The sequence below is a fragment of the Callorhinus ursinus genome, unplaced genomic scaffold (genome assembly GCF_003265705.2).
Source record: "Callorhinus ursinus isolate GAN/ISIS: 27379988/994484 unplaced genomic scaffold, GSC_fseal_2.0 scaffold6, whole genome shotgun sequence".
NCBI lineage: Eukaryota > Metazoa > Chordata > Mammalia > Carnivora > Otariidae > Callorhinus > Callorhinus ursinus.
This window is the reverse complement of record NW_027397068.1, coordinates 67,768,559-67,792,383: the sequence shown is the minus strand read 5'-3', so window position 1 is coordinate 67,792,383 and position 23,825 is coordinate 67,768,559. Positions and strand designations below refer to the sequence as shown.

Sequence of the window (23,825 nt, the reverse complement as noted above, 5' to 3'; positions counted from 1 at the left end):
TAGGGAGTGGCTGGGGTTGAGGGTGGGGAGGATATTTGTGACGGTCAGGGAAGAGCCTCCTGATACTTGAATTGACACCAAAATGGTGAGAAGGAAGTGCCACCCAGAAATCCACAGAGAGAACGTTTCTGGCAAAAAGAACCTGTGCTCAAGGGATGGAAAGAAGGCCGCTGTGACCAGAAAGGAGAGGGAGGGGGAGGTGGAGGGAGATGTAGCTGGCGGGGCAGATAGGGGTCCACGTAGGCCTTCTCAGCTATAATGAGGACTGTGGCTATTTTTCTATTTGTGATGGGCAGTTATTAGAGGATTTTCAGCAGGGGAATATTGTGATCTATTTTATGTTTTAGAAATACTCTAGGGGCGCCTGGGTGGCTCAGTCTGTTAAGCGTCTGCCTTCGGCTCAGGTCATGGTCCCAGGGTCCTAGGATCGAGTCCCGCATCGGGCTCCCTGCTCCGCGGGGGGCCTGCTCCTCCCTCTCTCTTTGCCCCTCCCCCTTGCTCGTGCTTGCCCCCGCTCCCTCTCACTCTCTCTCTCTCTCTCAAATAAATAAATAAAATCTTTAAAAAAAGAAGAAGCCCTGTAGTCACTGTTTGGAAGATGGACTAGGGTAGGGAGGGGTTGGGTAATGGCGGCAGGAGAAAGTCAGAGGAACAGCACTTAGAGCCAAAGTGACTTCTTCAAGGTCACTTGGGTACAAGGGGTTGGAGGGAGGAGCAGGTCCGCGGCCGCCTCATTGCCCAGGGCCACGCAGAGGCCGGGTCAGATGGCGCTGCGTGCTCTACAAGGTATCTGGGTTTTTAGAGGAACGCTTCTACTAGCATATGGTAGAAATACAGAGATGACTTCCTAGGGTTTAGCAGCAATTGGCTGGTTTGTTTTTATTAACGTGGTCAATAAAAGAGAAGAAAAGCCATATGGGTACGTTCCCTTTTTTTTTTTTTTCCTTGTTTGGTTTTGTTATGTTTAGTCTTAAGTTATTCCTGTATTTTCTTTCTTTTTTTTTTTAAATACGCTTTGACCAATGTTGCTTAACATTTATATGCCGACTCACTTCTTCCTAATTCCAGAATGTTGGTGGCTATCTTTTAAACTGTTTTTCCCTATGTCAAATTTGTGTTTTTAAACAATTCAAAGAAAAGGATTTTAGAGCTAATCAGCATTTGAACTGAGCTTCTTTGATAAGTACAAATATCTTATGTAAGTGTTGAATCACTAAATTCTACACCTGAAACTAATGTTACACTGTATGTTAAGTAACTGGAATTTAAATAAAAAAATATACATTAAATGGGAAAAAGTGTATTCACTTTGGCAGCACATATATGAAAATTGGAATGATACAGAGAAGATTAGCATGACCCCTGTGCAAGGATGACATGCAAATCCGTGAAGAAAATGGGAAAAAGCAATATTGATTTTTTACCTTAATCATATAGTCTCTTCATTAAAACTTAGATCTTTAAGATGCCTTTAAATTTTCTCATTAAAAAAGTAAAATCTTTAAAACCCAAATGTTCTGAAATGAATGAAACCACCATGCAATTATTAACCTCTAATAGATAAAATAATAATTTTGTTTGCGATCATGAGAACATTTTGTGGGAGTATTTGCGTTATAATCAGTGACAGTCACTCCTAGATCCTGGGGTTAGGATAAATCATTTGTTGCAATTCTACAAAGAATTTTGGGGCGTTCCTCCATAAGAGACTGAACTACTCTGGGCTGTTTTTCTTCTAGACCATTTGGTATTGGCATTAATTTATTACCAACTATATGTCGGGTACAGATATAAAAAAATAGGCAAAAATAATAGTTAAAAACAGCCTGTTCTCAAGTAGCTCACAAAAAAAAAAATGAACAAGTCTGTCAGCAGTTATAGTATTAGTTGACAAATAAAGTGATATTCCACCTGATATGATAGAAGGAAGCCTGGGAACACCACGCAGAGGTACCCACCTGGCCTTGAGCCCACTGAACGCTTCCTGGAGGAGGCAGTCTTTGAACTGATACTGAGGGATGGGCTTGTGTTAGTCCGGGAGAGACTGTTACTTCTTTCTACCTTCTTTAGATTTGCAGCGAGAAGTTTTGTGTGTATACTACATGGATGGTTCATAGAAGGCACTGAGCTAAATGTTCTCTCTTTGACTGTGGCTGTTGGTAGCTACACAGTGGTAGAAATAATGACCTGTGATTTAGCACCACAGTATCTATAAAGAGTATTTCCATATTCAGCCCTCTGTGATGGCACTCCAAGATCACTTTGATTCCTATTTTGCTAACCTCTCTTCTAATAAAAGCTCCCTCTGGCCTGATACACATCATCTTTTTTCTCATTTTCTCTTTCCGTCTCTCTAGTTCTTCCTTGTTTTTTCTTGCTCACTCTTTTTCCATTTAAAGATCAAATTTCTAAATGTTACATGGCACAAGAATAGAGACGATGGATTGAAAACATTTGAGTTGTGTTTGAGTAGTACCTCCAAAAGGGATATACTTCACAGAAATTTCTGATGCTCAATGAAAATGTCTTTCCTTGGCCCATTAAGCAGAGTTTTGAGGTCCAAAAAGGCTTATGGGAAAAGTGCTACAGTAGCTATGTGCACAGGCTTTTGCTCAAATAGCCCATTTTGCTAATCAGATTACAGAAATATCAACAGGAGCGACAGGAAAACCTTGTACTTGGTCTCTTTTCAGAAAAGGAATCTGTCCCCACTAAAGCCAAGTTTTACTAAAATAGCTAAAAATGGGGGAATGCGTCAGGACTACGTCTGAATGGTATTTTTGTTGATATTTATTTTGTAGATCATTCTGATGAGTAGTAAATAAGTCTTAGCATTTATTTGGACAGCTTGGGGGCTGTGCATTATCTCCTCTGGATAACTAAGGTTGTACTTAGTGAATTACAGATTCTTAATCTCTTAGTTGTTAAATGATCTGAATGATTTAAGGCCACTGATTTGTAAGCCATTGACACATTCCTGAATGGAAAGTTTTCATGTCTGTACAAATATATACAAATATATATATGTACAAATAAGGTGTATGTGATGAGCTAGTATCTTAACTGGATATTTTATTTTATTTTTTTTTAAAGATTTTTATTTATTTCAGAGGGAGAGGGAGGGAGAGAGAGAGCACAAGCAGGGGGAGCAGCAAGAGGGAGAAAAACAGGCTCCCCACTGAGCAGGGAGCTCGGTGCGGGGCTCGATCCCAGGACCCCAGGATCATGACCTGAGCTGAAGGCAGATGCTTAACCCACTGAGCCACCCAGGTGTCTCAGTCTAAGCCAGATATCCTTAACTGGATATCTTAATGTCATGTTCCTAAAAAATGGACTCACTGATTATTTGACAATGCATGTCTAGTGTTCAGCAAATTGAGCATACATTGGGTAAATACTGGCTTTTCCCATCAGAACTCAGAGTTTAGAACCTGCAAAATTCTTGGGAACATACTGGATGGAAACAAAATCAACCATTCTGAGTTGGTTGCAATGATTCTGAGGTTTTTGGGAGAAAATCCTAGTTTGCTCTTTGGCTTCTTCCCACTAACAATTTCCTTCCTACCACTTCTTTGTAGTTTTGAGTGCCTGAAATTGATGAACCTGAACCATAAAATGCCTTCTCTGTCTCATCTGCCATTGGAGATATAAGGTGACCCAGAGAGCACTGTTGTCTCTGTTGTCTAGATTTTGGGATTTTATTGACAAATAAAATTAAAAATGAAGGAACAACATATAGTTGCCAAATTTTTATTTTGCTATGTAGGACATTAAAAAGTACTTTAAAAAGACAAAAACTAACAGATATCTATCACCGTTTCCAAAAGAAGGAATATATTTTACCATCAAAATGAAACAAGGATAAAATCTTGGAATAAATGAAGTCCTTTCTGAGAGAGGGTGATTGGTGATGTTGCATTGATGTTTTGTCCATGGGGGGATGAACATTTTGCCAAGAACTCTTATTCACTCTTGCACTCTATGTTAGGAACTGCTTTCAGAAGATCCTGTATCATCAACCTACTTCTCATAGTCTGGGTGCAATTTTTGGTTTCTCTTTATTTATTTATTTGTTTGTTTGTTTATTATTTATTTTGTTTTTTAAATTTTATTATGTTATGTTAGTCACCATACAATACATCATTAGTTTTTGATGTGGTGATCCACGATCCATTGTTTTCGTATAATACCCAGTGCTCCCTGCAGTACGTACGTGCCCTCCTTAATACCCAGCACCGGGCTAACCAATCCCCCCTCCCCGCTCCCCTCTAGAACCCTCAGATTGTTTCTCAGAGTCCATCGTCTCTCATGGTTCGTCTCCCCCTCCGATTCCCCCCCTTCATTTTTCCCTTCCTTCTCCTAATGTCCTCCATGTTATTCCTGATGTTCCACAAATAAGTGAAAACATATGATAATTGACTTTCTCTGCTTGACTTATTTCACTTAGCATAATCTCCTCCAGTCCCATCCATGTTGATGTAAAAGTTGGGTATTCATCCTTTCTGATGGCGGAGTAATATTCCACTGTATATATGGACCACATCTTCTTTATCCACTCATCTGTTGAAGGGCATCTCGGCTCTTTCCACAGTTTGGCTATTGTGGACATTGCTGCTATGAACATTGGGGTGCATGTGGCCCTTCTTTTCACTACATCTGTGTCTTTGGGGTAAATACCCAGGAGTGCAATTGCTAGGTCATAGGGTAGCTCTATTTTTAACTTTTTGAGGCACCTCCACACTGTTTTCCAAAGTGGCTGTACCAACTTGCATTCCCACCAACAGTGTAAGAGGGTTCCCCTTTCTCCACAATCTCTCCAACATTTGTTGTTTCTTTCCCTGTCCATTTTTGCCATTCTAACTGGTATAAGGTGGTATCTCAGTGTGATTTTGATTTGAATTTCCCTGATGGCTAATGATGATGAACATTTTTTCATGTGTCTGTTAGCCATTTGTATGTCTTCTTCAGAGAAGTGTCTTTTCATATCTTCTGCCCACTTTTTGACTTGATTATTTGTTTTTTGGGTGTTGAGTTTGAGAAGTTCTTTATAGATCTTGGATACCAGCCCTTTATCTGTAGTGTCATCTGCAAATATCTTCTCCCATTCTGGGGGTTGCCTCTTTGTTTTGTTAACTGTTTCCTTTGCTGTGCAGAAGCTTTTTATCTTGATGAAGTCCCCAACAGTTCATTTTTGCTTTTGTTTCACTAGCTTTTGGAGATGTATCTTGAAAAGTTGCTGTGGATGATGTCAAAGAGGTTACTGCCTATGTTCTCCTCTAGGATTTTCATGGATTTGTGTCTCACAATGAGGTCTTTCATCCACTTTGAGTTTATCTCTGTGAATGGTGTTAGAGAATGGTCAAGTTTCATTCTTCTGCATGTGGCTGTCCAATTTTCCCAGCACCATTTATTGAAGAGACTGTCTTTTTTCCATTGCATGTTTTTTCTGGCTTTGTCAAAGATTATTTGACCATAGAGTTGAGGGTCCCTATCTGGGCTCTCTATTCTGTTCCATTGGTCTATATGTCTGTTTTTGTGCCAGTATCATGCTGTCTTGGTGATCACAGCTTTGTAATATAGCTTGAAATCGGGCAACGTGATGCCCCCAGCTTTGTTTTTCTTTTTCAACATTTCCTTGGCGATTCGGGGTCTTTTCTTGGCGATTCGGGGTCTTTTCTTGATTCCATACAAATTTTAGGATTGTTTGTTCCAGCACTTTGAAAAATGTCATTGGAATTTTGGTCGGGATGGCATTGAAGGTATATAGATTGCTCTGGGTAGCATAGACATTTTAACAATGTTTATTTTTCCGATCCATGAGCATGGAATATTTTTCCATCTTTTTGTGTCGTCTTCAATTTCTTTCATGAGTGTTCTGTAGTTTCTAGAGTATAGATCCTTTACTTCTTTGGTTAGGTTTATTCCGAGGTATCTTATGGTTTTTGGTGCTATTGTAAATGGAATTGTTTCTCTAATTTCTCTTTCTACAGTTGCGTTGTTAGTGTATAAGAAAGCACCTGATTTCTGTGCATTGATTTTGTATCCTGCCACATTACTGAATTGCTGTATGAGTTCTAGTAATTTGGGGGTGGAGTCTTTTGGGTTTTCCACATAAAGTATCATGTCATCTGTGAAAAGAGAGAGTTTGACTTCTTCTTTGCCAATTTGAATACCTTTTATTTCTTTTTGTTGTCTGATTGCTGTTGCTAGGTCTTCTAGTACTATGTTGAACAATAGTGGTGAGAGTGGGCATCCTTGACGTGTTCCTGATCCTAAGGGAAAGGCTCTCAGCTTTTCCCCATTGAAGATGATATTTGCTGTGGGTTTTTCATAGATGGATTTTATGAACTTGAGGAATGTTCCCTCTACCCCTACACTCTGAAGAGTTTTAATCAGGAAAGGATGTTGTATTTTGTCAAATGCTTTTTCTGCATCAGTTGAGAGGACCATATGGTTCTTCTCCCTCCTCTTATTAATGTGTTCTATCACATTGATTGATTTGTGAATGTTGAACCACCCTTGCATCCTGGGGATAAATCCCACTTGGTCGTGGTGGATGATCCTTTTAATGTATTGTTGGATCCTATTAGCTAGGATTTTGTTGAGGATTTTGGAATCCATATTCATCAGGGATATCGGTCTGAAATTCTCCTTTTTGATGGGGTCTTTGCCTGGGTTTGGGGATTAAGGTAATGCTGGCCTCATAGAATGAGTTTGGAAGTTTTCCTTCTGTTTCTATTTTTTGAAACAGCTTCAGGAGAATAGGTATTATTTCTTCTTTGAATGTTTGGTAGAATTCCCCAGGGAATCCATCAGGCCCTGGACTCTTGTGTTTTGGGAGGTTTTTGATCACTGCTTCAATCTCGTTACTAGTTATTGCCCTATTCAGGTTGTCAATTTCTTCCTGTTTCAGTCTTGGCAGCTTGTAGGTTTCCAGGAAGGCCTCCATTTCATCCAGATTGCTCAGTTTATTGGCATATGGTTGTTGATAATAATTTCTAATAATTGTTTCTATTTCCTTGGTGTTAGTCGTGATATCTCCCCTTTCATTCATAATTTTATTAATTTGGGTTCTTTCTCTTTTCTTTTGGATAAGTCTGGCCAGTGGTTTATCGATCTTATTAATTCTTTCAAAGAACCAACTTCTAGTTTTGTTGATCTGATCTACTGTGTTTCTGGTTTCCAATTCATTGATCTCTGCTTTAATTTTTATTATTTCTCTTCTAATGCGTGGCTTAGGCATCATTTGTTGCTTTTTCTCTAGTTCTTTAAGGTGTAGAGTTAGTTGGTGAATTCGGGATTTTTCTGTTTTTTTGAGTGAGGCTTGGATGGCTATGTATTTCCCCCTTAGGACCGCCTTTGCAGTATCCCATAGGTTTTGGACCGATGTGTTTTCCTTCTCATTGATTTCCATGAATTGTTTAAGTTCTTCTTTGATTTCCTGGTTGACCCAAACATTCTTGAGCAGAGTGGTCTTTAGCTTCCAAGTGTTTGAATTTCTGCCAAATTTTTTCTTGTGATTGAGTTCCAGTTTTAAAGCACTGTGGTCTGAGAATATGCACGGAATAATCTCAACCTTTGGATATCGGTTGAGACCTGTTTTGTGACCCAGTATGTGGTCTATTCTGGAGAAAGTTCCATGTGCGCTCGAGAAGAATGAGTATTCTGTTGTTTTAGGGTGGAATGTTCTGTAAATATCTGTGAGTTCCATCTGATCCAGTGTATCATTCAAAGCTCTTGTTTCCTTGTTGATTTTCTGCTTAGATGATCTGTGCATTGCTGAGAGTGGAGTATTGAGGTCTCCTACAATTAACGTATTGTTATCAATATGACTCTGTTTTGGTTAACAGTTGGCTTATGTACATGGCTGCTTCCATGTTGGGGGCGTAGATATTTACAGTTGTTAGATCTGCTTGTTGGATAGACCCATTAAGAATGACATAGTGTCCTTTTGTATCTCTAATTACAGACTTTAGTTTAAAATCTAATTTGTCTGATACAAGAATTGCTACCCCAACTTTCTTTTGAGGTCCACTGGCATGGAAGATGGATCTCCATCCCTTCACTTTCAGTCTGGATGTATCTTTAGGTTCAAAATGAGTCTCTTGTAGGCAGCATATGGATGGGTCCTGTCTTTTTATCCAGTCTGCAACCCTGTGCCGTTTTATGGGAACATTTAGGCCATTCACGTTGAGAGTGATTATTGAAAGATATGAATTAATTGTCATCATGTTGCCTGTGAAGATGTTGTTTTTATAGATTGTCTTTAAGTTTCTGTTGTATATCACTCTTGGGGTCTTTCTCCTTTTATAGAACGCCCCCTAATATTTCTTAAAGGGCCGGCTTAGTGGTCACATATTCTTTCAGTTTCTGCCGGTCGTGGAAGCTCTGCATCTCTCTATCCATTCTAAATGACAGCCTTGCCGGATAAAGTATTCTTGGCTGCATGTTCTTCTCATTTAGTACCCTGAATATGTCTTGCCAGGCCTTTCTGGCTTGTCAGGTGTCTGTGGATAGGTCTGATGTTATTCTGATGTGCCTCCCTCTGTACGTAAGGAATCTCTTCCCCCTAACTGCCCTTAAGATGGTTTCCTTGGTTCTAAGATTTGCAAGTTTTACTATTACATGCGGGGTGTTGGCCTGTTTTCCTTGATCTTGGGAGGGGTCCTCTCTGCCTCTAGGACGTGAATGTTTGTTTCATTCCCCAGATTAGGGAAGTTCTCAGCTACGATTTGCTCAAATACATCTTCTAGTCCTCTCTCTCTCCACTCCCTCTGGGATTCCAATTATGCTGACATTGGAACGCTTCATGGTGTCACTTTATTTCTCTGATTCTATTTTCATGGATTCTGAGTTGTTTTTCCCTGGCCTCCTCTTTTCCCTTTTTACCTATTATATTGTCTTCTAGGTTGCTTATTCGTTCTTCTGCCTCAGTTACCCTAGCTGTTAGATTATTTAGATTGGATTGGATCTCATTGATAGCATTTTTAAGTTCTGCCAATTCAGCTTCCATTTCTGCCCTTAGAGACTCTATGTTGCCATTAGTTGATTTCTCCATTCTAGCCATTGTCTTCACAATTGCTAGCCTGAATTCCATCTCCGACATCTTGGTATATCTGCATCCAATTGTAAATCTGCAGCATAGGTCATAATCTCTGAGTCCTTTCTATTTTGGGGGCTCCTCCTCCTAGTCATTCTGTTGATGGGTGTTTGAGGGACTGTATAGAGTCCGAATATTGACCAGAACCCAAGCAAGATGCACCTGTTTTCTTGGGACCTTAGGGTTGCTTGCCTCTTGTTTTCGCACCCTGTCTTCTGGGGGAGGGGCCTGCCGCGCTGTTACTCAGGCAACCCTGTTTGGGCGGAGTTGCCCTGCCCCCCTGTGGCGGGGGATGGGCTCAGCGGGAATCAGTTTTTGGGGCTTTTGTTCTCTGGTGGCTTTCCCTGGCGGCTTTCCGCATCTTTTCCGAGAGTCAGAGCAGAAGAGACTGTTTCCAGCCCTCTGCCTCAGAGCAGAGAGACAGCAATCTGTTCTTCAGTGAGCTCTCCAGGCCACACCATCTTCGTTTCTGTCTGTGCTGCTATAAACTGCAGCGGCCTGGGATGTGTGCCCTTCCGCAGCGCCCCCAGTCCTGCCTCCAGGTCGGAGCACTCTCTGCCCTTTGTGCTTCTAAAACCGCCAGCCGCTCCCAGTTCGCACTCGGGACCCCTCCGCTCCGGGTTTCCACCTGGGGGCTGCCCTAAAGTCCTTTCCCCGCTGCTGCCAGTCTGCGCATCTGTGCCCGGTCCCCAGCGCTCCAGGCTGTCGCTCACCGGAGGTGTAGGATCCCCACGGCCAGGCTCCCTCCCGCTGCCGTTTATCGTCCGATATCTGCCCGCGGAATCACGGCTTCCCGCTTCGTACCTCGAAACCAACAGCCTGCGATATTCTGTTTGTAGAGATCCAGATCTTCTTATATCTCAGGCTGATTTCGTGGGTGCTCAGGGTGGTCTGGTAGATACCCAGCTCAGTTCTGGGGACCAGTTGAAATAGGGTCGCCTACTCCTCCGCCATCTTTCCTAGTCTCCCGGTTTCTCTTTAATGAAATTAAGAGCGTGCAAATGGATTCATTTTTGGTCAAAGTTTATTAAAGGTTTTATTTTTTTTTAAAGATTTTATTTATTTATTTGATAGAGCAAGAGAGCACAAGCAGGGGGAAGAGTAGAGGGAGAGGGAGAAGCAGGCTCCCCGCCAAGCAGGGAGCCCGATGTAGGGCTCGATCCCAGGACCCTGGGATCATGACCTGAGCTGAAGGCAGACGCTTAACCATCTGAGCCACCCAGGCGCCCCAAAGTTTATTAAAGGTTTTAAATTATTAAAGAGCTAATGATCTAACATGATTTCACCTATGTAGTTATGAGCTATTGGTAGATGTGTGCTAAGAAATATGTAAATGATATTGGAGAACTTAAATATATGTACTTTGTACACATCTGTAGTCTCCACTCAGTTAATATTCCTGTCCGGCTTCAGCTTTTGTTTTCTTTCTCTTAATTACCTTTCTCAAGAATTTTTGCTCAATCAGTGAGAATTCAGTAATCAATTACAATCTCTTTTTTTGCTCAAAGTATCCTTCAGTATTTCAAAGAATCCCCCAAGGGGGCATTTTACATTTCTAGGGAGCATTGAAGAATAGGGTAAATCATGTTATGGAGATCTTTCAAATCCTAAAACAGAGAATTTAAAGCTATACAAATTGGTTTGGGCAATGGCATCATAGTTCTTGTCATGTGAATATAAATATCATACATTTTTCTTCTGATTCTTTAGACTAGTTTAGGTTTCTTCAGTATCTTCTTTAATAAGACATTATAGCACACAACTGAGTCTCCAGCATGTCAGTTAAACATGGGGACGTAGATCCATAAGAAGTAGAATGGAATTTAAATTTAAATATAATCTTAACTTCATCCCTTGTGGCAACTAATGGAAATACGGAATACAAAAGGGCAATTCTCTCTCAGTGTATTTTATCAAGTCTTTGTAAAAGTTTTATAATGGAATTTCCTGTGATATGTTAAAGAATCTTCAAATTAAATAATGAGGAAGCTTAAGAATTATTGCTTTCCCCTTATAGCAAATTTAACTCAAGCAGAATAAAAAGGGATTGTACTAATAATCCTCACATGAAGTGTGAGAATTAAGGTCTTACGCAAGGGCCAAGGCAGCTCTTCTCCCATCACTGAGATACAAAGTTAAATATGGTGTCTTCAGCTGTTTGGAAAAAAAGGGTTAAATACGAGAACAAAACGCTTTTATTCTGAATTACAGTTGGTAAAACAAATGAAAAAAAATGAACCCAAAACTTGTGAATGGTTTTAAAAATGATTTGTTACGAATAATTTGTTTCTGAAACATTGGTGTGCCTTCACTGAAAATGGAAAGTAGAGAGTGCCAGTTTAATCATGATTTATTTTATTCTTTTTTTGGTTTTATTTGTGAAACAGGCTGCACAGCAGGCATCTTCCTCTTCACCCAAATCCTGTTCTTCCTCTTCCTCGGGAAGTACAATAAAGACACACAGCAGTTTGGCCTCCTTATCTAGAGAGAGACAGTCCTGGATCGACATGGTGAATAGTTCCACCGGTGCTGACGTTGAGGGACAGTCTATAACATTTGCTGTGCATGTTCACTCACCTGCACCCTCGGAGGCAAACAGTTGCAGGGCTCTGGACAACAGCTTTGCCACATCAGAAAGTGGATTTTTGAACTCTCTGTCTAGTGATGACACTTCTTCACTGAATAGCAACCTGGACCATCTTATTGTCCCAGACAAGCCCACTGGATCAAAGATGGCGGACAGAGGTAAACCAAGAAGTTATTTATTCTTTTCTAGAGAATGAATATTTGTGTATGGATATAGAACTCTAATTTGTAAAGAGAATGTTGAAAGGCATGGATGATGATTCAATAATTAAACAGTCAGGTGGGGCTAAGCCCAAGGGCTGCTTCTGTAGGGGAGTCTGTATGTGGAAGACTCCAGCTTCAAGACCATTAATTACCCCTGTAAGTGTCACTGGCCACATGCTTATAGTGATGAGACATGTGATTTTCCACCGATCTGAGGAAAAGCTTGACTCCTTTTTGGTCCCATGTCCTATGTCCTGGAGCTTGTGGTGATTAGATCAAGGTTTTATAGATTGATATCTTGTGGTTCCAAACAAACGGAGAGCAACCACCTTCCTTGGGCCACAACCACAGAAAAGGTCTGGCTCCTCGTTAGTTGGCTCCTGAAGGTGTCTGTGGTTAACAGGGAGACAGACATTTTGCATGCACTTTGGAAGGCAGCACTAGAACTTTTAAACACAAAGGAAGCAGTGTATGCTTTTGAAAAAAACAACAACAAAATATTTTAAATCTTAGCAAAGGAAACAGTTAATGGAATATAGAAATTAATAATGTGAACTTTCTTAATAGTCTGATAATTGGTCTTTGTCTATTGTTCAGACCAACTTCTTTTTTATTATTAGTTTTCAGTCATGATGTGTCTTTTCGGATGGTCTGTACCTTATTTACTCAGCTGTAAAAACAAGCTTACCTGATACAAGATACCAAGCAACAAGAGAATGCTGAGTTTGGTTTATATTTTTTCAGTGTACTTTTGAAAGAAAGTTGACGGGTGAAATTCTCATGATACCTTGCCAGAGTGGCCCTGGGACACAGACGACTTCTGTCCCCTCTCCCCTAGCCTAATCGGAAAGTTTATTTAAGTCCTCAAATTTTCAGATATACCTTATTAATTTAATATTTGGTATCAGGGTAATTTAAGTCAAGGATCACGACTGTAGTCCCAGTTGTGCGTGTGTATACAGTATTTTGAACTATGCAAATTTGAGTGCTCAGGCTGGGAACTCATTCTCTAAGTCACCACGATCGTCACCACTCCTTGTGGCCTTACCTGAAGATGCTTCACACAGTTGAGTTACCTGCCTGGCAACTGATGGCATTTTTGTTTAATACCTCTACTTTACACTTAAAAGAGTGGAGTGAAAAATGTCATTGGTGAAATAACCTATGTCTAGAGGTGAAGGAGGTGGAATAGGGAGGAGAATGGAAACAGCACCAGTGAGGAATACACGGGGTCCCAGGGGGACTCTGATGGGTGGAAAACAGGAGACACGAGCTGGCCTCAGGTTTGAGAGGTGCTGTCACGTAGAAGAAATGTTGGGCGTAATCTCTGTCTCCTTGGAAGTACAAAGCTAATGCAGATGGTGAGGCTAGAAGCACAAGCAAAAAGGAGGTAGTTTTAGATTCAGCATAAGAAACTTCTTTTAACACTGAGAATGGTTCAAAATTGAATGGGTTTCTTGGAAAGTAATGCATGCCTTGTCACTGGAGGTGTTTCTTCATTCTGAGACAGTCATTTTCATTGGGTATTAATTGCATATTGAGCACAATCTTTGTTGTTCTTTAAAAATATTTCATTTATTTATTTATTTTATTTTAGAGTGAAAGAGAGAGACAGAAACAGAGAGCACGAGCAGGGGGAGGGGGAGGGGCAGAGGGAGAGGGAGAGGGAGGACTCGGTGCTGAGCGTGGAGCGCGACCTGGGGCTTGATGCAGGGCTCCATCTCACCACTCTGAGATCATGACCTGAGCCAAAACCAAAGTGGCAGACGCTCAACCTACTGAGCCACCCAGGTGCCCCACAATCTTTGTTCTTATAAAGACACACTGAAGAGAGCCCTTAAGTATCTTGAGCTGGACCGCCTCTATCTTGACACTTGGAAGAGCCTTCCAGATACACGGCTGCTTGAACTAAAGAAAATCATGAAAAGTACCACATCTATTATTTTCCCATAAAAAACTCTTACTTTAATCATTGGGCCATAAGTAGAACTAAAAAGTGTCATGTGCAGCGCGCGCGCGCGCACGCACACACACACACACACACTACCCCATGATGGGGATGGCTTTAAAAACAAAACAGAGAATAAAATTCCATTTGCATTCTTTCCCGAGAAATGACCCTGCAGATGGAGTTTTTCTTTAGGATGAATAAACTGTGAGTCTTGGGAATCTGTATGTACCTCTTGTCCATGTCCACATGTCATTCTGGGGATGCATGAGCTGCAGAGCTGGCTGGGGACCAACGTCTCTTTCAATCTAAGGAAGAAGAAACCTAGTATTTTAAAATTTTGAGTTAAGTGCAGGGTGACCAACAAAATCTCTATGCTTCTTTCAACAGCTTGACATGAAGGTATTCCTCTCAGTAGAAAAGAAGGAAGAGAAAATAAAAGTATTTTTCCCTCACTGATGTGTTGGCAGCTGCCATATGTTACAAAATTTTTGCTGATGATTTTCTCCTGCTGCTGGGGATTTGGTTAAATTCCCAGAAGAGTTAAACCACATAAAGTCATTGCTATGGAAACAGGAACCAGGTCTTTTCTTGTGTTTGCAGTGATTTGCTGTTGAGTAATCAGACTGCATATTATGCATTTTTTTACATGTGTATGTTTGTGTATTGGAGAACAAGGTAGCTTTTCATTTCTGTGACTGCTAAAAATTACTTTTTAGCTGCCAATTAAAAAAAGAAAAGCTCTGATATTCCTGTGTCTGAAATATTGTTCAGGGTGTTTTTATGACAGAGACTGAAGTGTCGACATGGTCCAAGACAGGAGTTAGGATTTTAGGTTAAGTCCCAGTCTCAGGATGCATTTGGTAGAGAAAGAGGCTTTTCTCCTAGAAAAGATTCTTAGAGGTTAATAACTGAGTCCTGAAACAAGTAGGCAGCATGCGTTACAGCCTTCTTTCTATTTCAATAATGAGAGAAATGTTTCGCAGTTATGCAGTTAAAATTGTGATTGCTAGAAGTTTATACTGAATTTAAATAACCTTTTAGACATTTCTTCTCTGCGGCATAAGGTAATAATAAAAAAATGCGGCAGGGTGTTAATTGCATCCCATTGCCTTTCCACGTTGGGAGTTCCAGAGTTCCATAGCTCTCTAGATTCTTCACTGAGTCTTTCCTTAAAGCACAGTGGGAAAAGAGGTGATGGGGATAGTGGAATATTCATCTCAGGTCAATTTTACTCTATACCGTTTCCTTCTTCTGTGAGAGGTTATTTGGTCTGTTACTATGCCTTTGTGATAATGACTCCCGTGTATGTCTCTATTTACATTACGCTGACAATGTGGAGACAGTTTTATTTGTGCTTACTCCATGAATGGAGTGACCATACCCTGGATGCTAGAAAGCTGAAAAACCACTAGTGAGACTAATACTCTATGTAAATAAGCAGTCAAGTACAAGTCCAGTCAGAATCAATGTAGGAATCATGTTGAATAAAAAGAGTTGTTAATGAGGAAATAAGCATACTGGAATATGCATGACATCTTAAGACTGTGACATAAATGAGCCAGATTTTAAGAGTTAGCAAATATTACCAAAAATTGTACATAATCTGAGTACAGACAGGATAGATGCTATATTATTTTAGCTAGCTAATTCAGATGCTGTTGTAGGAATTACGCAGCATGTCTCTTTAGGAAGCAAGCAGATAAAAAAAAAAAGTTGAATACTGAAGTCCATTCAATTTAATCTTGTTTTTTTGAGTACCTAACATGTACTCATGTACTCAGTCCTAACAAGAAGACACAGATGAACCAGATACAGCTTCTGGACTAAAAAATGTTAAAATCTTAATGGGGAGAGTGGGAGGAATAAGACTCATTTAACAAAAGCAAGCAGAGTAAAGTAAGTGCTACAGAAAGATAGAAGGTACTTGAGGTATTTAAAGGCGAGCAGGAGCTCAAAATATGGAAAATCACATCTAAGTAATCTGTGATCCAAGTGGGAGGATCTGCACACAGAGAGGGGAGCCATGGGAAGGAGGGATAGAAAAGAAATTTGAATGATGTTGAATGCTGGGTTAGTTGTTAGTTTATTTCAGTAGGTAATGGATGACCATTTTTAATCAGGGTAGTCATATAATTGATGATATATATATTTTTAAAATTATTGATCATAATTTGTTTTAAAGTCATGAAAGGCAGTAAGAGTCAGGCTGGACAAATACCTGAGATGCTATACTTTAGAAAAATTATGTCGCTCTAGAATGTGGGGTAGAAGCATATAAGGAGACAAAGGAAATCAGAAGAGTTAGGAAACTTTTGTAGTAGCTGGGGTGGCGGTGGATAGAGGAAGCAAAAGAGAGACTGGAGGGCTTCCATAGCACGCCTATCAAGGTGAGGACTGATCTTTGTCTGTGTACCTCTATTACTTAATTTAGTCCCTAGAAGGTTTCCCAGTGATCCTATTTTTTGAACTATAATTTGAGAAGGGATCTCACAATAGAAGTAAATATTTACTATTGGGAAAATCCTAATTGTTGACCTCAGTGGCATTGCTCTCAAGCGTAGATGATCCACTACCTTCTTTATCTGCTCCATACCCAGTGGCTAACAATCCCTAGAAGATGTCATGAAATAATACTGATTAGGTTACCTGCAAATTGGTGCAATGTAACTAGTTCATTTTATTTATGATTATAAGCATCTAAGTTATTTTTTTAGTGAATATTCATTATCTGATGTGATTAAAGAGATTCTTTCCCCAATGACTTGTATTGCCACATCGACAGTATCAAAATTCATATATATAGGCTTATTTCTGCAATCTCTGTAGCCTTTTATTGATGTTTTATCATTTACTTTGTCAGTATAGTAGTTAGATTCTACATTTATAGCATGCTTTATTATTCAGTAGAACATTACTCTCTTTGGCACTATCTTCAGGTAAATTTTTGGATTTGATTTTCAAGTTTAATTTTAAAAATCACATTTGGATTTTGATTAAAATTTTCTTGAATTTGTTTAGATTAATTTGGTGAGAACTGCTATCTTTAAAGCTTTGAGTCATTTCATCTATGAACATGGTATATTTCTCCATTCAGTTCTCATTTTATGATTTTAAGTACAGTTTTCTCCTTACAAATGTAGCATATATCTTACTAAGTTTGTCCTTAGACGTTTTATAATTTTTCTTGCATTTGTGAATGGAATCTTTTAATTCCATTATATTTTATGATTATTATTGCTGATGTGAAAATAGAAGGCCTTTTTTTTTTCACATTTGTCTTATACTAGTCACCCTACCTTATAGTTGGAATTTGTTTTGTTTCTAGATAAGCTATCCTATCTTTATGTAATGGCCATTTTAGCTTGTCCTCTCGAATATTTATGCTTAATTTCTTTTTCTTACTTGTGTGATCAGAATTTGCCTGAAGTTTATTTGCTCTTTTACGCTAAAAAATAGTCTTTGGCATTATTGGTTGCACGTTATTTTTATTATCCAGTTAATAAAATTCTGCTTTATCTTTATGAATTCTTTCATTTTATTTAGAATTATTTTGTTGGACCTTTGCTAGCTCCTTAAATTAATTGCGTAGTTGATTCACTTTCATATCTTTTTCCTAGTAAGTATATACAGGTTCTGCATACCTCTTTGTGTTATGTAGTACTTTCACTGCTGGCCATTTGCAAACAGTAAGGTTTAAGAGTAATTTAACTTTTAATTTCTTCTGCAACCAAACCAAGTTTTAGAAGAATGCTTTTAAATTTCAAAGTGAGTGCTCACTTCAGCAGCACATGCAGTGAAATTGAAACGATACAGAGAAGATTAGCATGGTCCCTGCCCAGGGATAACACACATATTCATGAAGCGTTCCATATTTTTGTTAACTGGAATTAAAATGAAAACTTAAACACACACACAATATTTAAAAATATTTCAAAGTGAATATGTTTTCAGCTGTCTGCATGGGATTCACAAAAGGTCAATGACATAATTTAAGGAACCATGATCTTTACAGAAAAAGATTGTAAGTTTCTTAATTGACAACAGCTATGGCAATCTCTCTTAGCAGTATGGTTACACAAAACTGAAGGTGACTTCCCCTTGTGATCTACAAGTCTTCTCGAGAACAGACTTCTACAGTTTACACTATTTGTTCTAGGAAGATTCCTGTGCAGTTTTTTGAAATGCTTCTATCCTCATGGTCTCAGATTCATTTTTTTTGTCTTTATAATTATATTCCTGGCCCTTTTTGACTATTCTGGAATTGTTTCTCTATTCAGCAAGAGCAAGGAACTGTGAAGATACCAGCACATGTTTGAATTTGCAGCTAGAAAGGACAATTCGAAGGTCAGTTTTCCAGGGAGACCCTTCTCATCAGGATAAGGTCTTAAGCCTTTCAGGTTTATCACTGCACTATCCTTTTGTTGTTAAGTTCTAATTTCTCTCCCTACAATGTTATGCTGTCCTAATTAAAGCCAAAGTAAATAAGGTTCTATCTTCCTCAAACTACACAACTATAGTAAGCAGAAGATTGAAAAATAATTTTTTTAGTAGACTTTTATATTTCTTGAAGCAATTTTAGATTCAGAGCAAAATTGAGAGAAGGTACAGAGATTTCCCATCTGTCTCCATCCCTATACATGCACGGTCTCTTCCATTAGCAACATTCCCTCCACCAGAGTAGGATATTGTTACAACTGATGAACCTACACTGACACATCATTATCAGCCAACGTTCATAGTTTACATTAGTGTTCCCTCTTGGTTGTGTATTCTGTGAGTTTGAACAAATGCATAATGACATGTATCCATCATTATGGTATCAAATCAAGTATTTTCACTGCCATAAAAATCCTCTGTACCCCGCCTGTTCAGCCCGCCCTCCCCCTTACCCCATTGGCAGTCACTTGACCTTTTTACTATGTTCATAGTTTTGCTTTTTCAGAATGTCACATAATGTAAATTGCAAACAAAGGCAGTTTTATTTCTTCCTTCCCAATCTGTATACCTTTTATTTCCTCTTTTTGTTGCATTAACTAGGATTTTCAGTACAGTGTTGAAAAGGAGTGGTGAGAGGTCCTCCTTGCCTTGTTACCGATCTTGGTAGGAAAGCTTCAAGTTAACTCACCATTTATGAAGTTGGCTGTAGGATTTGTAGATCTTTTGCATCAAGTTGAGAAGGTTCTCTCCTCTTCCTGTTTACTGAGAGTTTTTATCATAAATGGGTCATAGATTTTTCAAGTACTTTTTCTGTATCTATTGATAGAATTGTGATTTTTTTCTCTTCTCTAGTCTGTTGATGTGATGGATTACATTAATTAATTTTTGGATATTGAATCAGCCTCACATGCCTGGGATAAATCACACTTGCTTGTGGTATATAATTTTTTTATACATTGTTGGATTCAGTTTGCTAATATTTTGTTGAGGACTTTTATATCTATGTTCATGAGACATGTTGGTCTACAGTTTTCTTTTCTTGTAATGTATTTGGTTTTGGTAGTAGAGCAATTCTGGCCTCATAGAATGAGTGAGGAAGTGTTTCCTCTGCTTCTGTCTTCTGAAAGAAATTGTAGATAATTGGTATAATTTCTTCATTAAATGTTTGATAGAATTCACCAATGAATCCATCTGGGCCTAGTGCTTTCTGTTTTGGAAGGTTATTAATGTTTCAACTTTTTAAATAGAGATAGGCCTTTTCATATTATCTATTTCTTCTCATATTACTTAGGACAGATTGTGTCTTTCAAGGAACTGGTCCATTTCAGCTAGGTTATCAAATAATATTTTTTCATTATCCTTTTGGTGTCCAGTGGGATCTATAGTGATGTCCCCCTTTTTCATTTCTGGTGTTAGTAATTTGTGTCCTCTTTTTTTCTTGACTAGCTAAATAATACATATTTTTACTTTTGGCCTATCTAGATACTTGGAATTTAATAAGTATAATTTACTTACTGAATTCTTAATAATCTGATTCCAAAATTAGCTCATTGTGCCTATTTGATAGAAGGATAGGTGAAGGGGATAATAATGAGATAAAGAGTGAACATTTTGACCAAATAATGAACGTTTAGCAAATATTTATTGAGAATCTACTATCTCCCTGGCACATTTGGCATTTGGAGATACGTGAGTGAATAATGACAGAGGCAACGGCCCTCTTGAGTAGAATTTACAATCTGGTGTATATATTATGTCAGGGTAGGGAGACAATTAAGTAAATATAAGAATAGGATGATTTCTGGTAGTGAATAAGTTCTATACAGGAAATAAGGTAGGAGTATATAATAATGGGGGGTTGGAGGAAGGATCTTGATTTAGATGACTGGTTGGGGAGGACCTCCCAGAAAAGGTGATCTGAGAGCCAAATGGCACAAAGCAACCTACACATGAAAACAATAGTTGGCAAAGTGTCCCAGCCAGAGAAAAAATATGATTCAAGGGCTTTAGAATAAGTTTTGCAGTTTAGGAAACAAAAAGAAATCCAGTGTGGCTAGAATAGAGTGGGCAGGGGAAGCTTAGGAAGGGATTGGAGAAGTGGGTAGTAGCTGGCTTATGTGGCAACTAGTGGGTCCCGTAAGGTGTTTGGATTTTGTTCTAAGTGCAACAGGATGATCTTGGAAGCTGGGGAATGTTACGGTGTGCCTTATGTTTTGAAAAGATTACTTCACTATATGGAAGATGGGTATTAGGAAGCTGTAGTAGACCACGTATCTAGTTGTTGAGATATGTCAACAGTGAAATAATGGTTGCTTGGACTAAGTTGATAGCAGTGGAGTGGGTCAGGGAGCAGAAAAAAAATATACGTTTGGGATATATCATACACATAAAATATAATAGTATAAACATTATAAAAGATTCTTGCCTATTTAGTCTGTCCCTAGTCTCTAAAAATACTGCCTTAGCACACAGTGAACTTTCAAAGAGTATTTGATGGATGAATTGCATGAATGAATGGATCGGATGTGCAAGGGAAAGAGAGGAATCAACGATGAGTTATAAGTTTTCCAGCACATTCAGTCTGTTGTATTACTAAATATAATTGCAACTCTTAGGGATTGGTATCATTTCCTGGGAAAAGGTTTGCTAGTAGGGATTTAATGTCATCATTAAATAACATAACTCTAAATGTGTACACTGTGGATTTCCTATAAGGCAAAATGAAGGATGTTTTACAAGTAATTTTAGATCACACCAGACGATGATCATTGAGATAAGGAAATGAGAGTGCCATCTTAAAAAGGTGAGAGCGTTTATCTGCTCCAAACCTTTGTTTTCTGCTTAGTGAAATAGGTTAACTTCTTCCTTTCTCCTGCCTCACTGCCCCCAGCCCCGCATCCCTTCCCTCCTTCTGCATCTTCCATTTTTATATTTTGTGCTCATTTGTCTCCATCGTGGATCCACGTGGTAGATGGACTCAGCAGTTTATGGAGCCAAGGTTGACATATTTACTGTACTGACAATGTACTGTAGAGTACATTGGATGTGGATCCTTGAATTTAGGCAATTTTCTGGCTGTTTTCCCCTTTTAAATTCGCATTCAACCTCTACCTTGCACAAGTATATTTTAAAAAGAAAAAAACATCTAAGGAAATGCCTTTTTTTGTGTGCTTGCTAATGTTTTTTGTTTTCTTAGGATGTGAGCAGATACAGAAACTTTATGTCCACATTAAATATTTCACCTAATCCTAGGTGCTCATATGAATGGATGAATACATTTTAAAAACAAATGGAATATTTGTTTTAAGAATGTTGAGCTGCTTATCAGATACTTGGACCACGGACTCAACCTAAGATTATTTCTAAAAATCACTGCCATAAGATACAATAATAATAAAAAAGAACAACATTAAAGATTGTGCAATAGACTAGGTTTGTTCTTATCAATAAAAGCAATAATATGGTAGAAGAGTATTGAGTCAGCTTCCTTAATAGAAACATCAAATACCCAGGAGAAGAAAGGTATATGACTCTGGTGGAGAAGACAAATCTAATACAAAAAAGTGAGGGAAATCAAAATGAAACTACTCTCTCTCAGACTTAAAAGAGTACAAGTACTGGCTTTATACTTGGATGCTTTGTCTTGCTCAATCTGATTTCTAATATAATTTATTTTACCGGCCATCTTTTTTTTTTTTTTTTTTGGTTTTAATCCCCTCTTTCCCAGCTAGTATTCTTTGAGCATTCTATTCTCCATTTCTAAGCTCTTCTATCTTTGCTTTACACAGAGCCCAACGTACCATGACCGTGACTCAGTTTCTGCTCCTGATTGGAGCTAGATTATCCCCAGATGCCCAGTACAAATGCCGAGCAGAGAATCTGATTATCCAGCCTGTCTGCTAGGTTGCTGGCCAACTTACGAATTTCCTGGTCTGGTGCCCTACGGCCTTGTGAGAACGGAGTTTGCAATGTAAAACCTGGCCACTTCAGAAACAGAGGCTCTGGGTGGGGATTTTTCCCTTGGAAGACAGAAGAGTGGGAGCAGGGCTCTGAGCCTTGGTCTGTCTGGTCCACGTGGCTATCATCTCAGTGACTGTCTTTTGCTCGATTTGAAGTCTTTCTTCATTGGGCTTTATTCAAAAGACAGTTCATCAAATATATTTATAGTACAGCATAGTGTTTGAGGCTCTGGGTTTTGAGTCATAACCTATGTCTGTCTCCTTGTGGCTTTGGTCAAGGTTTTTAGTGTTCCAACAGTCTCTCCCTTCTATCAGGGCAAATAATACTTTTTTCATAGGGTTGTTTCAAAGATAATGAGGTCATGTTGGTACAGTAGTTAATATGGTACCTTTTACATCCTAAAAACTCGATACTTAATGGCTGTCTCCACCAGCAGCAAGAACAGACGGTGTCTCAAAATTCTACCATGGTAATGTTCTTGATCAGTAATACCCTTATTGTTAAAATGAATTATCCAGATTTGTCTTAGTTACATAATTCAAATTTGTCTGTCAGTATCATTCTAAGTCTTGCTTAGAATTGCTATATTGGAGAGTTGTCAGAATCACTCATTAGAGGAAGCCTGTTAAAGTTTTTGAATCTCTTGGTATCAGGTGTTCTATTAAATAACATTTGCAAAGTCTTAACGGCTACACGTAATGTCGAAATGGCTGTGTAGTTATCTTTTTGTGATAAGTGCCTTCCGTGGTCTTTTCCTTTCTCAAACACTTGGAACATCCCACATAAAGCAGGGAATACTGTTTTCTTCGTAAACCTTCCCAAGTATTTCATGTTTGGGAGCTAACCTTGTCTTCCTTGGGACATCATGTAGACTTTTTCAGTCTCAAACAGGGTTTCTTTCAAATTCTGATATGAAATATGGCCTGTGAATTTCCTTCAGCACTTATGTTCTAAATAGAAAATAAAAACCACATTCTAGAAAGCACAAGGAAATACCAAAAATAAGATAGTGGGGGAGGCAAAGTTGAAAATACTGCATTTAAAGAGATAATCTGCATACAGTGTTCTCGACAGCCAAATTCTGGGCCTACGGGAGCATGCCTGCCCTGTCAGAGGCAGACAATAGGGTGGGTTACATGGGAGGATGGCAAGGGAGCAACACATTCATCTGGCATAATCTTGGAAAAGAGTGAACTTCTAACCATTAGTTAAAATGTTGTTTTGCCTCATTTGCTAAAGTCACCAAGAAAGATCCTATTAAAAATTCAATTTGTTTCTTGAGTCTATCTCTGTATTACATTGACCTAAGTTTAAAGAAAGTTTGTTAGTTGGACCCCTGAGACATTCCGAGCTAACCTAACAGGTGTAAAGGGTCACAGAGAAAGTAGGTGCTGCTTTATGGATGAGTCCCTACTTTTTCATTGTAACTCCAGGCCCTTTCTCTTCCAGTGAGTGCGGCTGGTGTTGCATGACAAATCGGACAGGCTAGTCTTGCTATGTGAAGCATGGTCCATGGGCCAGCAGTTCCAGTATCTCCTAAGAGCTTGTTAATAATTTAGAAGCTCAGAGCCATTCTAGACTGGCTGA

The 23,825-nt window shown here is 39.0% G+C and overlaps 1 protein-coding gene, 1 non-coding gene and 1 pseudogene across 9 annotated transcripts in view; all 3 read left to right on the top strand.

The window, feature by feature from the left end:
- The window catches only part of IPCEF1 (interaction protein for cytohesin exchange factors 1), a 180,932-nt gene that overhangs the window by 143,973 nt on the left and 13,134 nt on the right, over window positions 1–23,825 (top strand). For all 8 annotated transcript variants that reach the window (XM_025866361.2, XM_025866360.2, XM_025866364.2 and 5 more), the window contains one exon: window positions 11,488–11,845. In XM_025866361.2, the coding sequence (XP_025722146.1) occupies window positions 11,488–11,845 (358 nt within the window). The remainder of the gene's footprint in view (window positions 1–11,487; window positions 11,846–23,825) is intronic.
- On the top strand, window positions 1,301–1,421 carry LOC112819444 (U6 spliceosomal RNA; annotated as a pseudogene).
- Window positions 17,611–17,717, top strand: LOC112819505 (U6 spliceosomal RNA). The gene has a single exon (XR_003206878.1). It is a non-coding gene; the product is annotated as a U6 spliceosomal RNA (small nuclear RNA).